Source organism: Adiantum capillus-veneris, chromosome 15 (assembly GCF_014529385.1).
Source record: "Adiantum capillus-veneris isolate H3 chromosome 15, ASM1452938v2, whole genome shotgun sequence".
NCBI lineage: Eukaryota > Viridiplantae > Streptophyta > Polypodiopsida > Polypodiales > Pteridaceae > Adiantum > Adiantum capillus-veneris.
In genome coordinates, this window is record NC_140945.1 from 72,383,345 (window position 1) to 72,400,648 (window position 17,304).

At 45.6% G+C, this 17,304-nt stretch overlaps 1 protein-coding gene across 3 annotated transcripts in view; it reads right to left on the reverse strand.

The window, feature by feature from the left end:
- Nucleotides 1-17,304, reverse strand: part of LOC147440879 (potassium transporter 7-like) — a 49,906-nt gene that overhangs the window by 21,437 nt on the left and 11,165 nt on the right. For all 3 annotated transcript variants that reach the window (XM_086482692.1, XM_086482691.1, XM_086482693.1), the window contains 4 exons: nt 13,030-13,290; nt 12,903-12,955; nt 12,687-12,801; nt 11,998-12,252 (listed from right to left, as the gene is read on the reverse strand). In XM_086482692.1, coding sequence (XP_086338818.1) covers nt 11,998-12,252; nt 12,687-12,801; nt 12,903-12,955; nt 13,030-13,290 — 684 coding nt within the window. The remainder of the gene's footprint in view (nt 1-11,997; nt 12,253-12,686; nt 12,802-12,902; nt 12,956-13,029; nt 13,291-17,304) is intronic.

The window sequence follows — 17,304 nt, forward strand, 5'->3', positions numbered from 1 at the left end:
GTTTTAACTTATAAGGTTTTATTGAGTTTTTGGGCAGGTTCAGACCAATTTTAAAATATGCCGGCCGCCCACTTAATAAGTGGGCAACCACTTAGAAGATAAAGCAACAAAACCAGCCAGCGAATTCTCTCTCCCTATTTCGGGTAGAGCAGCGCACCAAAAAAAAAAAAAAAATGACCGCGATCTCTACGCGAGCAGTTATTCGTGCCGTGGCCAAGGAGCTATAAAAGCACCAAATGCCCTCACTCACGAGAGGTACCAACATCAACAAGAGAAGACTCTGCCGCAAGAGATCGCGAGACTACGAAGCACGGAAGTCGCTTTTCCCGCGCAAGAGCGACAGGTATCTATTGTGGATTCGCCATACGAATTGTTGTCGCATGTTTGTGTGGTTTGTTTTGCAGGAATCTCCCGTCTTACGGGAAGGCCCTTCACGGGAAGTACGGTTTCACGCCTAAGTCCCTTACGGGAAAGTACGGCTTCGCGCCTTAGTCCCTTACGGGAAGGAACGGCCTTGTGCCCAAGCCCTTTACGGGAAAGCACGACCTTCGGGTCTAAGATTACAGAACGGAGGGGTTTCCTCGGGTTCTCGTGCTTGTATACGAATTCTCCCTGAATAAAAGAATACTCTTAACGGGGGGGGGGGGGACCAGCCCATCTTCTGGTCCCCAATATTGTGTCGATCTCCTCCCTTCTCTCATATTTGCAAAGTATTTTAATTTTCAGATTTTCAAGTGCTCGTGTACCCTCCCGTCTTGTGACAGTGGTATCAGAGCTCGGACTCCTCTCTTTCTCTGCAAACAAGGACGATTCCGGGAAGAACGGGAAGAACCATGTCGAGCCAAGGGAGAAGCGTTGAAGAGGAGCTTCAACAAGTGCAAGCTCAGCTTGCGGAGTTGCAACAAATTTTACTGTTGCCAGACGTCCAAAAGCTCTTGGGCGGAATGAAGAAAACGAATGGAACTTATGCAGCGAAGCATCCAGACAACACTGTTGGCGTGAGACCACAGGAGGCAAGAGAAGAAGCACGTGCCGAGGTGCACAAAGGATCTTCGGATCGGAATGAACGGCCTACTTCAAGGAAAGGCCAGGAAAAAGCGCTCTCTCTGCTAGACGAGAGCAAGGACATCTCTATCTCATCTCCATCCCAACGAAGCATCCAGACAACACTGTTGGCGTGAGACCACAAGAGGCAAGAGAAGAAGCACGTGCCGAGGTGCACAAAGGATCTTCGGATCGGAATGAACGGCCTACTTCAAGGAAAGGCCAGGAAAAAGCGCTCTCTCTGCTAGACGAGAGCAAGGACATCTCTATCTCATCTCCATCCTACTCTCCTGATTATACTTCTACTTCTCGATCATCTCGTCAGAAGAAGGAAGCAGCTACTACCGCCACTACCATACATCAACCTAAAGATAAGCCTCGATTCAAGAAGCAAGGTAGCAAGTCTCAACATCGCATGAGAGTCTTCAAATTAGGCAACAAGGACATCAAGTTCGAAACCTACAACGGACGGAGAGACATCTCCAAAGCACTGTCCTTCATCAGACAGTTTGAAGTCGCCTTTACCAATGGGCACTTCACAAAAAAATCCAAATTACGCCATGTGGGGATGCACCTCAAGGAAACGGCAAGTAATTGGTGGTTAGCCAAGATTCTGGAAGGTTCTCAGGCCAGAACTTGGGAGAGCTTTAAATCTGAATTTTATGAACAATTTCTTCCGCCTGACTTCGAGCAGGACATACGAAAGGAATGGGACTGGCTTGCCCAGAAGGAACATGAAAGAGTAACGACTTATGTGGACAAGTATTGATCGGTTCTTCTGAAGGTCACTCCCTTCATGAAGATTGCCGACGAGGAAAAGAAACGAAAGTTCGAAGCAGGTCTCCAACCGCAGCTTCGAAAGAGTATGAAGGTGTATCCGCATGACACTCTTCATAGGATGATGGAGTCAGCAATCATTGCTGAGGATTTGCACTCAACTGGGACGCCCAGAAAGATGGAGCATAGCACTTACCGTGCAAGACAAAGAGGGGTCTACGATGACCAAGGGGGCCAAGGAAGAAAACGTGTTCCATCTAGAGACGATGATCATTCTAAGAAGCCAGAGGGCACTGGCAAGCGAACTAAGTACCTTTCTCCTACTCAACTTCAAACTTTCAGAGAGGAAGGAAGATGCTTCTACTGTGGCAAGAAAGGACATATGAAACCGGACTGCCCGCTAACGCAGCAACGGCAAGAGCAAGCCTCTACGAGGCAAGAGAAAGCAAGGAAGGAACCCGCACCACCAAGCTCGAACTCCATTCCAGATGTTCAAGGAAACACAGAAATGGAGAAAGGGAAGCGTCAACTTCTAAAGGGCTGGGGGTCTTTGAACAACCAGCGAGTACTGATTCTTTATGATCCAAGATCCACGGATAACTTCATCTCCCTGGATACTACGGAACGTTTGTGCCTCACACCGGCTCAGCTTGGCACACCGGTTACATCCGGATCGGCATTCGAGGGGTTGACAACCAATGCAACTCCCGTGCAAGGACAGCTCAATCTTCGGATTGGCGAGTACAAGGACCGCGAATCATTTTTGATGGCACCCATCGAGGGATGTGATATCATCTTGGGTATGCCATGGCACTTTCACATGACACCTATTCCCGATTATGTGGAAAAGACCCTCACTTTTGATCAAGCTGATGCAGGAGATTGGCAGTTCCCAATTGTAAGTCGTATCTCCATTAAGAAAGAAATGAAGAAGTGTGTTTTTGCTTACTTGATTTTTGCAAAGGATAAAACTAGTAGGGACTCTCTCTCTAGTTTGGAAATTAAGCGTCTTCAGTTTATTGAAAAGTACAAGGATTGTTTCACAGAAACACTTCCTGATGAACTCCCTCCGGTACGCCCGGAAGATCACCGCATAGATCTCATACCAATCAACCCCCTTATCGGGTAAGTCTTGCTCAACAAGAGGAAATTTTGAAGCAAGTCAATGAGCTTCTAGAGAAAGGGTTAGTACGGCCAAGTGCTTCACCCTACTGCTCTCCAGTTCTATTGGTGCAGAAGAAAGATGGCACGTTTCGAATGTGCATAGACTATCGGTCTTTAAACAAGATCACAATCAAGAATCACTTTCCGATCCCTCGGATTGATGATATACTTGATAAGTTGCAGGGTGCAAGTGTCTTTAGTCGCATAGACTTAAAGAGTGGGTATCATCAGATACGAATCGCCCCTGAGGATGTCCATAAGACTGCTTTCCGCACAACCTTTGGACTATATGAATTCTTGGTAATGCCTTTCGGCTTGACCAATGCTCCTGCGACGTTCAATCGCATGATGGACCGCATTTTCAGCCCGTATCGAGCTTTTACGGGAGTATTCTTTGACGACATACTCATCTTCTCTAAGTCAGAAGAGGAACATCGGAAGCACTTGGATTTAGTGTTTCAAGAATTGCGAAAGCATGAGTTGCATGTGAATGCAAAGAAGAGCGAGTTCTTTCTCTCTGAGATACACTATCTCGGCCATATAGTCTCCCACAATAAAGTGAGTATGGATCCTGCCAAGATCCGAGTGGTAGAAGATTGGCCTATTCCCACTACGGTACATGATGTACGTAGTTTCTTGGGATTATGTTCATATTATCGAAGGTTTGTCCGAGGATTTGCTCATGTAGCAGGACCACTTCATGACTTGACAAAGAAGAAGATTCCTTTCGGATGGGGATCGAGACAACAAGGAGCTTTTGATCGGCTCAAGTACTTGCTAAGCCATGGGCCTATTTTGATAGTGCGTGACTTAAGGAAACCATTTGAGGTTCACTGCGATGCTTCAGGTGATTGCATCGGAGCAGTGTTAAACCAAGAAGGCCATGCAGTGGCTTATGAAAGCAGACGGCTTAAGGATGCAGAGTTGCATGCATCAATCTACGAAAAGGAACTCACAGCTATGATTCACGCCTTATCCAACTGGAAGCACTATCTTCTAGGAGCGGATTTTGTGATCAAGACTGATCACCAGAGTTTGCGGTATTTTCTTACGCAAAGGAAACTATCTGAGAAGCAGATGAGGTGGACAAACTTTTTGTCTATGTTTCACTTCCAGATCCTTCACACGGCTGGGAGTAAGAATGTAGTCGCAGACGCACTGTCTAGGCGGCCAAGGGTGAACGCTATCACTTCGGTGTATCACCAAGAATTAGAAGCACTACCGGATTTATATCCGAATGATCCAGACTTCTCCACCATCTGGGGAAAGCTACATCGTGGAGAGAATCAGTTTCCCTATTCCATTCGGGACGGTTATCTCTACCACCATCAGGCCATATGTGTGGCGGAACCATTAAGAAAGAAGATCATGGATGAAGCACACGCTTCGCCTTATGCGGGTCATCGGGGTATTCTCCCTACAACCTTAGCAATGGAAAGATATTTCTTTTGGCCTAGCCTTAAAGCAGACATTGATAAGTATGTCAGGGAATGTTTGGTTTGCCAAAAAGTGAAGTATGATCGGCATAAGACGCTTGGGTTGCTACAACCTTTGCATGTGCCTAATGAACCTTGGGAAAGTATTGCCATGGACTTCATCATGGACCTCCCTAGAACTCAGACTGGAAATGACGCGATCTGGACCATTGTGGACAGGTTTAGCAAGCAAGCACACTTTATACCAGTCAAGAAAACGATAAAAGCAGATCATATGGCTAGGGTCTTTCTAGCATAGATCTTTAAGCATCATGGAATGCCTAAGTCTATTGTGAGCGATCGAGATCCTCGCATGACAGGAAATTTTTGGCGTGCCTTGATGGATAATCTTGGTACAAAGCTGAATTTTTCATCTGCCTACCATCCTCAAACGGACGCGCAAAGTGAGATAGCCAATTCCACAGTATTGGATATGTTAAAAGCTTATGTGTCAGACCGGCAATCTGACTGGGAGAAATATCTGCCTCTTGTCGAGTATGCGTATAACAATACCATACACTCATCGACGGGGAAAGCACCTTTTGAGATTCTCTATGGTAAGCCTTTGCTTCCACCCATCCTTTTAACTAAGGATAAGATCTTTGCAACAGATGAGTTTGTCCGGGATTTGAACACTGCCTATGGGCAAGTTAGGAGAGCTATTCTACGCTCTCAGGAAAAGCATAAGAAAGCTGCAGACAAGCACAGAAGGAATCTCGACTTAACAGTCGGACAGTTAGTCTTACTCAAGTTTGAGAAGGCAAGACTTAAGAAACAAGCGTCTCATAAGGGGAAGGTGGTAAAACTTTCTACCCGTTACTATGGACCGTTTAAGATCACTGAGCGAGTGAATGATGTCACCCTCCGAATAGAGCTACCGCTTAATTGGAAGATCCATAATGCTTTCCATGTCAGTTTACTCCGACCGTATGTGGGACCGCCTCCAAGCCAACCTAGTGCTAAGGAACCTCCTGAGGTTGAGGAAACAGAAGAAATACTCCAACCGGAGCAGATAGTAAGTCATCAAGAGCGGTCTCTCAAATCCGGAAAGATAACACGGAAGTATTTGGTTAAGTTTAAGAACTATTCGAATCTAAATGCTCAGTGGATGACGCAGGAGGAATTAGCAACTTATCCCGAGATACTGGGGGTATATGTCCAAGCACTACAGTTGAGGTCAACTGTTTAGAAGCCAGAGGAATGTTGCTAATTGGACTATTTTCTTATTTTTAATGATTAATTTCTTTTTTAGGATATTTTATTATGTGCACTAAGAACTGTTAAAAAATTGTAGCTACAGGAACTGCCATCAGGAACAGACAACTCTGATGTGTCATTTGATGGGTGACGGTAAACATCGCGAAGGAGTTTCCGTACGTTCGGTGGAAAGGGCTGGGTTACGAGCGCCCCTGATGCGTCACATGATGGGTGACGGGTGCATCAGTAAGGGGGCATCCCGTAGACTAAGGAGGAAATCCGAACTGAGTATGAAAATACGCGTAAGAACGCAAGCACAAGAATAAAGATGGGTTCAATGAAGCTTTTTACGAAAAGCAGGAACAATCGTGGGAAGGCAGACGCTTTCCCGCGAGGAATCTATGTTTGCATTGCATTCGTGCATGTGGTTGCATCCAAGGACGCCTGGGAAGTGTTGTTAAATGCATTGGTTTTAACTTATAAGGTTTTATTGAGTTTTTGGGCAGGTTCAGACCAATTTTAAAATATGCCGGCCGCCCACTTAATAAGTGGGCAACCACTTAGAAGATAAAGCAACAAAACCAGCCAGCGAATTCTCTCTCCCTATTTCGGGTAGAGCAGTGCACAAAAAAAAAAAAAAAACGACCGCGACCTCGAGCAGTTATTCGTGCCGTGGCCAGGGAGCTATAAAAACACCACATGCCCTCACTCACGAGAGGTACCAACATCAGCAAGAGAAGACTCTGCCGCAAGAGATCGCGAGACTACGAAGCACGGAAGTCGCTTTTCCCGCGCAAGAGCGACAGGTATCTATTGTGGATTCGCCATACGAATTGTTGTCGCATGTTTGTGTGGTTTGTTTTGCAGGAATCTCCCATCTTACGGGAAGGCCCTTCACGGGAAGTACGGTTTCACGCCTAAGTCCCTTACGGGAAAGTACGGCTTCGCGCCTAAGTCCCTTACGGGAAGAAACGGCCTTGTGCCCAAGCCCTTTACGCAAAAGAACGACCTTCGGGTCTAAGATTACAGAACGGAGGGGTTTCCTCGGGTTCTCGTGCTTGTATACGAATTCTCCCTGAATAAAAGAATACTCTTAACGGGGGGGGGGACCAGCCCATCTTCTGGTCCCCAATACTGTGTCGATCTTCTCCCTTCTCTCACATTTGCAAAGTATTTTAATTTTAGATTTTCAAGTGCTCGTGTACGCTCCCGTCTTGTGACAGTCTAAGGCTTAAGCCTTAAGCTCTCTGGACTCTCGAGTCTCAAGCTCTCCCCCTCTCACTCTCTCAAGCTCTCTCCCTCTCGTGAGTCTCTCCCTCTCACTCTTAAGCTCTCTCCCTCTCTCTCTCTCTCAAGCTCTCTTCCTCTCCCTCCCTCTCGAGTCTCTCCCTCTCACTCTCGCATCATCCATGGCCTAGGGGGTCTTCAAATCGAGTTTTTTGTGAGTATTAGAGTCAAAGGACTCTAATACTACTTGTATTCAAATTTCAAACATGTAAAGCTAAAAATTGCATTATTTGGGTGTTTTTTATGCCTCTCGTTCCGCGCCGTTTCCGTTCCAGACCCTTGGCCATTCCCACATTCCGCGGGGGTCCCCGTCGCCGTTCACGTTCCGCGTTCCGGGTAACTCTGGCCTGCCTGCCTATTTAGAGATGGCGATGGGGCTGCTCACCTACTCGTGATTTTAACCACTTGCCTGCCTACTCGTCACCTTCTCCTGTGAGAGAGAGAAAGAAAGAAAGAAAGAAAGATATATTAACGTCTCGAAAGAGCTAAAATGGCCCATGAGACAAGAAACTATACATCTGGTAATACATCTCTCGTCTACTGAAACAGAAAAAAGATATACTCAACATCAGAGTGATGTTTGAGTCTACAAAGCTAAAACTAAGCTAAAACTGAGAATATGTACAAATACATGACTGATCCCATCCAAATCTGACCATCAACTTCTATCTCCCTGTCCTCTATCCTAGGATATCCCAGATGGGTAGATCCAGTATAGAGAGGCCGCTGAAAGGTGGCACTCGTCTCCGATGTGAGAGAGAGAGAGAGAGAGAGAGAGAGAGAGAGAGAGAGAGAGAGAGGTCATATATCATCCACTAGGTCACATATGACCCATGGGACCAAGACAAAACATTACAATGGTGCCTTCGAAGTGAGGATGATTGATACATATCAATTAAGGATTGAGGGTCCATCGAGAGGGTAGAATGAAGGAAAGAGAAGGAAAGAACAAAACTTAAGGGGGGTCGGCTAAGGGGAGAGCCGGTTTGGGGTTTGAAACTCCTAGATGATGGCTTTGCCACCTCAGTAGACTGCCCATTTACCTTGCTTACGTGCTTCATGCATCTTCTTGCACTCGCTTGCTTTACTCTTGAGTTGATTTGTGATTAGTTCCTCAACGATTCAAAACTTTTTCCCCTTGAGCAATTGAGATTGCCGTAGCAACTTCCTCCGTTCATCTTTATCCTTGAAAGTGAGTATGCAATGCTCGGGTGGTACATGCCTACATGTGTCGTTGATCCAAGAGACGATTTCAAGCTTAATGGAGAGAGGTTGAAGAATGTCATTGAGCTTGGTGATTGCTTCCTCGAGGGTGTCCTTGCTAGTGCACCACGATGGGTGGAGCCCCCCAATCCTAACCTCGAGGCCAAGAGATTCTTGTAGCCAACATTCTTGCATGACCGCGTGTATCTTGGTGACAATCTTCTTGTGTGTTGCTTCATGGGATTCCTTCTGAGCCGCCATGATAGTCTCGGTGAGGGGAGGCTTCAACTTCATGTGCTTTTGCAAGCACAAATTGGCTCTCTTTTATGGGACCTTCCCAGAGATAGATATGCTCGGCTAGCCCTTGAGTCGTCTCGATAGCTAGCGCTACAAGGGGACACAACATGCTGGTATGGGAAGATGACATCATGGTTTCAGACACGTGGCTTCAACATGGACAAACTACCTTCGTCCCAGTACTCCTTGGACACACCCTTCCTATCTCTCACACGAACAGAGATCACTAGACTCATACGTTAAGATTTGATTCAGCTAGATACCAAGAGCACATGGATTCAACCGACACAAGAGTTGGGCACGAAGATGGCTTTCTGTAGAGAGCATCTTCTCCAACTAACAAGAGATGGATATGTGTTCAAACCGGCCTATATGGACACTCATTTATCTTATGGGGATACGATGTGCTATTGGTCAGATGCGCACATCATAGCACCAGCTAGAGATTGAGACTGGCAAATTTAGGAGAGTACCAACAGAGACCAAGATATGCAAGTTGTGTCATTTTGAGCCAAAGACAGAGTTACATCACATTTGTCATTGTCCGGTATACTATGAGGTACAAGGCCGTTGTTTTCCTTTTTGACTCCTACTCTTCTCTTTGTTTTGCCTTCCTTTTGAGCACGTTGTGGATGTGCTGTCTGAAAGATCCTACTAGCTCAATGTCTTCTTCGGCTTTCCTTCGTTGTATTGCTTGAGTTTTTTCATTTGGCTGCTTTAATTTTTTCGAGCTTCTTGTCAAGCTCAAGATCATCTTCATCCTCTGCATCAAAGCCGACTTCGTCCATCTTTTTCTTTTTTGCAATTATTTTTGCAAGCCACTCTTCCCTCGACCGTTGAGCGTCCTCCTTATACCTTTGGACCCATGTTTTGGGAATTTGCTCAGCTAGTTTGTCTCTATTTCGGACCAGTGGGACAGTGACGTTGTCCTCTTCTTCATCTTCTCCTGTTGTTTGGTACTCCTTTCCAAGTAGACTTTGAGATGCTCCCACCCCACACTTCAACTCCATAAAGAAGAACCGGTGTCACCAATGTGCCAAAAATGTACATCTTGAGAACCCAATACTTGATGTTTCCCACATTACCCATGATCTCAAGTGCATAGTGTGCTCTCTTTTCGGCTACCAAATGATGCATAGCACATTCTTCCACTTGTGATTGGCTGGAACCTCAAGGCCAAGGTACTTCAACAACTTTAAGTGTCTCATTGTTGTACACAATACATGGCTTCTCATTATGATTGGTTTTCACAAGCATAACCTTTAGGGTTTATTCACAATCAGCTCACTATGCAAAAGTTCTCAAGGAAAAGGATAAGCTTTTGTGCATCCTCTAAAGTGTGTGCTAGAAGCACTACATCATCCATATACAACAAAAGCATGATTACTGCATTGCGCCTCTTCAATGCCTTCTTCTTGCATAAATTCAAGTACCATTTGCTTGCCCAAAAGCTACCAGCGCAAAATGTGGAAATCCGTACAATCTACCACGTCAACAATCAACGCAAAACGCGGAAATCCGTACAAGCGCAACGTAAGCATGTCAACGTAAAATCCAAAAATCCGCACAGGCTGTCATGTCAACAATCAGCACAAAATTCAGAAATCCATACAACAGTGCCACGTCATCAATCTCCGCGTGTGTATGTGTGGGCTTGCTTTATTTTGCCTTCATGTCACTAGGGCCCCATCGGACGAGGACCCATAAGCTGGCGGGAACTCTTTTTTAAAATAGGCCACTCGACAAGACTTCGTAAGTCGGTAAAACTTCTTCTGCTGTTTCGGCTTCTTCTGCTTCTTCTTAGGGTTTCGGCCCCTCGGCCGGGACCTGCACGTTGGCTCCGTTCTTCAATGGCTTGGCACATCAGCAATTTGTGACAGAGGCATGCTTCTTGATCAAGCCATCCAGCTTGGCTGCTCATGACGCCCGACGATACGAGGATCTTCACATCATAGACGAGGTCCATATCGGAGGCTACAGAGCATTGTTGAGAGTCATCGAGCACACCCCCTAAGAGAGTGTAAAGCCGCACTGGTAAGGCATTGCCAAGAATTCACTCATCCTCCATGTTGAGAACGAAGGGAAGGTACCATGTGGCATGATGCAACAGTCTCTGACCAAACATCCTTAAAGCATCATCAATCTGACACTCAATCGTTCGGAGGGGAAACTCATAATCTATATTATTTCATGCCTCAATCGAAGTCTGATCAATCAATGCATCAAAAATAAAGGACTCCCTCCAAAGTTGGCCATGTGAAGTCTGAAATCTGTAGTGTATTATCAGAGAACTCTTTGCAGCGAGGAAGCTGAGGGTCTATCTCACCAAACACTGTATCAACATCAAGCCATCCGTCAAAGGCTCTCCTTGAGGTTTCCACGGGCCTAAAGCATAAAAATAATATAGTAGTCACAAACTGTCACATGGACAATGGAATAGTCGATGTAGAAGCTATGTCAGTAGAATAATCAAAACCCTCCTCCTAAAAAAGGGCCTCTACTACCACTTGATGTCCCTCAGAAAGAACACCTGCCATGAGTGGGACCTCTCACTGGGTCCTCAGCTGGCCCCATTAATTGTTAAGCTTGATGACCTGTAGACAACTTTAGGTGCACCTCCGTTGGTACCTTAGTCTAGTGATCCAATCCAACTGATCTGATGTAGCCTTCGGCTCTTGCCAAGACTCAATCCCATCTGGTGGTCTATGGAAAGACTTATCATCACCATCTACAACAAGTCTCTCCACCCTCCTGTAAACAATACTAGGCTACATCCGCCCTTGTCTACCCAGCTGTGTCTACCTGTGTCTCTGCCAACTATTCTGACTAAATTGTTGCTGGGTTTGATCTCTTGTTCTCTATGTTGTAGCTGTGTACAGCTCTGCAGAGGATCGTGCTCTCCTATGACCAAATTGTCTCTATGGTTGAGCCTTGTGACAGTCCCTACCTCTGACCACAATTCTCTGAGAACGAATCTCTCCCTTGCATTCATAATCAAAAGACTAGGAGAAATCCATTGGAGCAGCCACTTTTATAGATTGGACATATATCTACAGTTGTACCGAGCACATGAAATGAGTGCCACAAATTGATGCCATTTTCTCCAATATGCCAAGCAACCTGAACTATGTTGGTAGCTCTATAAAAGCTATCTACACTCGACAAGAGGTACCTGCTGACATTTGTCCTCACAGCCAAAAATATCAGAATCCTTACATCACCGGACCAAGAAGATTGAACTATCCAGTACCGATAAGAGGAGAGTGAGACATTAGGAGGAGGCACACTCCTCAAAATAGAATAATAACATATGTACTTCGACACCGCTCATTCCAATGTGTACATTACTTACCATCCACAAACACACACCGCTCATTCCAATGTGTACATTACTTACCATCCACATCCTCGCACAAACATGTGTGCGCACAAATTACGCTTTTACATATGCACTAGCAAACACATTCTCACGGCCACAATGGTAGAAACACAAGTTAATATCATGTAGGGACTTCAATAAAAATCGGCAGTGCAAAATTTTCCAACAACTAACCATAAGCATTTCCAATGAGTGTTGTGTCTTGGAATCCAATAGTAATCGCCAAGCAAAGAATAAGTAAAATCCAGTTGATCTCTGGGACATAAACCTGTCCATAAATATTCTTGGATGTATGCACAATTTTCACACGAGGAAAGCAGCCTAATGATGAGCACTGCTTGATAATAGAAAATGTTGCTGATATGATGGCTTGACTGCCCACAATGGATGCAAGAGTGGCAACTACAAATACTGGCCAAAATATAGGCTCTGCAAAATTTGAAGGGCATTAGAAACAACAGCACGTTTTGCAAAAGATAAAACTGGAAAGGCAAGTCATTTACATTGCACGCTCAAGCAACAACAGTCCAAGAAACCTCATAAATACTGAAGTGACAGACGGTCAAGAAACCCAAACAAACTAAAAAGAACTTTGTCTGCTCACTCTTGTACAAAAGTATTCTATCTTAATGATGTCCTTTAGCAATAAGACTTATAATGAAAGCATTTGAAAGATAAGGATGGAAAAAAATTTAAGATAGTGAACCAAACATTCAAATTCTACCCAGGACTTCTATTTGTTATGAGGTGCCTCTCCAGATATGTTTCTATATGTGTGTATGACTGATGAATATCTGACTAGACCTTATAATGCTGCACATATGAGAACTCATAGCAAAGTACTCAGGAAAAAAAAAACATACTTGGGATTGATTTGTAAAAGGTCCATCCGAGAGCCTCCCGATTTTTGGACAGGAAGGCTGCCTCTCCCATGTAGGCAACCATCAGACATGGATAGACACCACAGAGAAACGCAAGCTGCATATCCAGCAAATAAATTGTGTTATGCATCGTGTATTGTACAACCCGACAGATAAAAATCCACTGTGAAGCTCTCCATGTGCACAAGAGAAACAAACCTGGATAGAAATCTGTGAGAAATGTCCCAGGTCTGCAAACATTGCTTCCGCACCTACGTAAATACCTTAGATTGAAGCAAATGTTGCAAATACATCAAAATGCCAGACTTATTGTAATGAAGAGTACCTGTAATAGAAAGGACAACTCCACCGAGGGACATCCACCCATCCTTTCCAGTGACTTTGAAGAATTTGTAGATATGGTAAGGTGAAAGCGCTTTCACAATTTCATGATTCCAGTGGCAAATATTATAGATTCCAATAGCAAGAATGCAGAAGAGCCAGGTTATGACTATGGGCGCAAACATGAATGCAACCCTGTGTGTGCCGAAACGTTGCAATGCAAATAAACACATAAGCACAACACAAGCAAGACAAACCACCACACCTGTCGACAAACCTGACTATCAGAGACCATTAAGCAAGCTTCTGATTACTAGAAAATTAAAAGATGAGCAGTATAAACAGGTCATCTTAGCAGTCCCTTTTCATTTTTATGTACCTCTGACTTATTCTTTCACCTCTTCAAACTGGTAGGCCATAAATGTAGCATGTCCAAGAAATTAGAGGGGACCCTTACAAGCTAGCAGAAAGGTCTGGCTGTAAACAGACTTCTACAGGAGGCAAAGGGCATCTTGAGTCATAAAATTGCCTCTTGCATCAGGCACCTACTTCCAAGATCCTCGAAGGGCAAGCGCGCAACTTCCAAGTGCTGCGCCTTCTATATTTGTAGCTTGTACATAAACAGGTCAATGCAGACTGAAATAGTCCTGCAATATTTGCCAGGAAAATCTGCAACCGACTGGTTTGCAATTCAAACTATGAGACTCAGCGCTAACTGCCACAATGCACAGCAGAATTGAACACGAGAGAGAAAATGAAATGAAATGTTATATTAACGTCTTCAAAAGGCCATAATGACCTATGAGACCCGAAAGTTACAAAGTGGTGGATCTGATACAAAGTCAGAGTAACAAAATAACAAAATAACCTAACAACAGTACAAAACAAAGATATATACTATGGGGTCCTAAGTTGATCGATGTGAACCAAGCAAAAGACTAAGCAAAAGATGGGCGGCTTGTTGGGATAGCTGAATCACAAGAGATCTAGCATCGGTCGTTGGCGAATCTCATCAATTTCCTCCATGGTTAGTAGTCTGACCGGGCGTCGTGCATGGCTGGCCAGCGTGCTCCGAATTTTCTCTCGTAGCCAGAGAGAGAGAGAGAGAGAGAGAGAGAGAGAGAGAGAGAGAGAGAGAGAGAGAGAAAATGAAATGTTATATTAACGTCTTCAAAAGGCCAAAATGGCCTATGAGACCAGAGCGTTACAATGTGGTGAATCTGATACAAAGTCAGAGTAATAAAATAAAAGTACTATGGGATCCTAAACTGGTAGGCGTGAACTAAGCAGCTAGCTGGGGGTAGCTAAATCACAAGTCACAAGAGATCTAGCATCGGTCACTGGCGGATCTCATCAATCTCCTCTATGGAAGCAGTCTGACCGGGCGTCGTGCATGTCGAGCCAAAGTGATCCGAATCCTCTGATGTAGCCTCCGTCGATGCTGTGTAGTCCTCCGCAGTCGTGGGCGTCTCGATCTCCCCAACTCAGTCGCTCGAACAATCAGTGTACCTCTGGTGTGAGGCGACAAGATCTGCTGTGGTAGTAGCTCCTCTAGGTGTCCAGTGTCTGCTCTAAAGAAGTCTGTGATGTGTCTCTGAGACTGGCTAGCCTCTCCTCTCATCAGGCTCTCTCTGTGTCTGCGCAGCTAGAGCAAAAACAAACCAAGGCATCTTTGATCCTCGTACCTCACGACTCTGGAGAATGGTCCAAAGCCCTCTCTGAACAAGCAGTGGAAGCGGCATCGTATCTCGTAGTAGATGGGGCAGTGGCATGTGTAGTGTAAGTCTGTCTCAAGCTCCATGTCACACAGGGTGCATGTCCTGGCCTCTCTGCTGGCACTCCGCTATATCTCCCAATCTCGATCCGCAGCTGGTGTGTGCGTATCTGGCCAATAGCACACCGTATCCCATGAGACAAATGGGTGTCCATGTATATGGGCCTCGTCACAAAACCGTCCGCCGCAAGCTGGAGAAGATGCTCTCTGTAAAAAGCCATCTTCGTGCCCAGCTCTTATGCTGGCTGTACCCATGTCCTCCTGGTGTCTAGCTAAATCAGGTCCTGGCGGATGAGCTTGGTGGTCTCGGACTGTGTAATAGTCTGGAAGGGGGGCAATCTGTCTATATTGAATCCATGTGCCTTGAACCATGACGTCATCTCCCCATACCAACATGCTGTCTCTCTGCCTGGCTAATTGTTGAGAGGACTCAAGTGCAAGGTGGGCGTATCTGTCTCTGGGAAGTTCCCACAAGCGGTGTATGAAGGAAACAGATCTAGTGAGCGCCTCAACTGCTAGTGGGGGGCAGCTAGCTCTGCTCGAATAATGGCACGTGGTATTGAAGCCTTGGCTCTAATGAGCCGCGAGATCATGGAGACCACAGGCTTCTCCATGTCCCCCCATCCATCAGTACGACCTGTTCTCCCATGATGATCCAATGAAGGCCCCCATATCTCAGCTCCATAGAGCAATACAGAAGCCACCAAAGTGTCAGAAAGCTAGAGCTTCGTTCGAGGCTCCTGAAACTGAACCTGTGAACACATCCTCTCCAGTCTCCCCAATGCCGAATGGGCTCTGGTCAATCTAGTCTCTGCTGCTCTCCTCAAAGAAAATGCTGGTCCACTAAAAACCACTCCAAGGTAAGTGTAAGCATCTGTATATTCCACTGTCTCCTGGCCATATGTGAAGCGGGCGCTGACCTCCTAATCAAGTGTGGGATGGTATTAAATACCATGACCTTGGTTTTACCAAGGTTGACAAACCTATGCAAAGCATCCAAGTGACGTTGCATCCCCTCCGGAGAGTTGGAGATCAACACACTTCCGCTATGTCCCTACCAACGGTGCACCTCTATCACCATCTCTCTCAATGTAGTGAGAAACCTCATCCACATACATACCAAATAGAGTAGGAGAGAGCGGACATCCCTGCTTCACCCCAATAGTGGAGTGAACCGGTGTAGATAGAACCTCAAAGGTGCGTACATGCCCTACTACTAATCTGTACACTGCCATGATCCCCCAAATGAGCTCCACGGGTACTCCCATCTCCTGTAATCTGCGCATCAATCTAGCTTTGGGTACTGTATCAAATGCTTTGCAGAAGTCCACAAAGCTACAATAGATCCGTCTCCCACGGGATTTGCCCTCCTCAATGATGGCCCTGAGTGTCAAGATATGGTCAAGAGTAGAAAAACCTCTCCTGAACCCTGCCTACCCAACAGCACGCATTCCCTCCCTCTCTGCCCATCTACTCAGCTGTTGCTCAAGAATGGATGCGTACAACCGTGCCAATGTGTGTCCAATCATTATAGTGCGATAATTTCCAAACTCCATAGGGTCTCCTGACTTGAAGATAGGTACCATCATAGATAGGCTCCAAGTATCAGGCAAGCCCTCATACATAGCACGGTTAAACATAACTGCTAGAAGCTATGCTAGTAGATCTCTGGCATGCATGAAATGCTCAGCCACTAAGCCATCATGATCGTTTGCTCTCCCAGTCCTCATCCTGTCAATGGCCTTCTTCACGAATCACCATCTCAGCGGTGAAAAAAGCACATGTACGTGGGCATGGATCGGGGGGTCGGGAACGGGCTGCTGTCCAAAACTGTGTACAAAGATGATGCGTACTGACCCCAGGTCTCTGTAGAGGTAATGCCCCGGGGGGGGGGGGGGGGGGGGTGCTCATGAAAGAGCCTCCATGCCTCACGCGAGTCCTGACTCAAGAATAGCTGGTATAGATCCTGCTCTAGTCGAGCCAAAAATGCCCTCTTCTTCTGCCGCACTAGGCGTCGGAAGTCAATCTGTGATTGTCTGTGTGTGATGTCCCCCAAAAGCACTTCCCTCTGAAGTCTAGCTCTAGTCTGACGGCATTCCTCATCATACCAGTTGTTCTGAGGCCATAGTTGCCACGGACTTTTGAAATGTTTTATTTGAAACGAGTTTCAAAGTTTCGAAACGGTTTCGTCCGAGAAAGAAACGCCAAAACAGAAGTTTCGTGCAAACTAAAGAAATGTACGTAAGTTTAAATGGTATAAGCTGAGATCTATGTTTTAAGCATTACCTTGCAATTAGACATGAAAAAGATGGAGAATAGGACTAACTTTCATCATTAGAAGCAAGATAGAAGCTACATTCTTGACATTGAGGATTTCATGACCGAAACAAAGAAAAAGAGGCTTCAAGGTTTACATGTAACATGAGCTCTACGAGCAACAAATCAAACAAGATCAACTGTATTCTCCTCTTCCTCCCCCACCTCCTCCTCCTCATCCTCATTTTC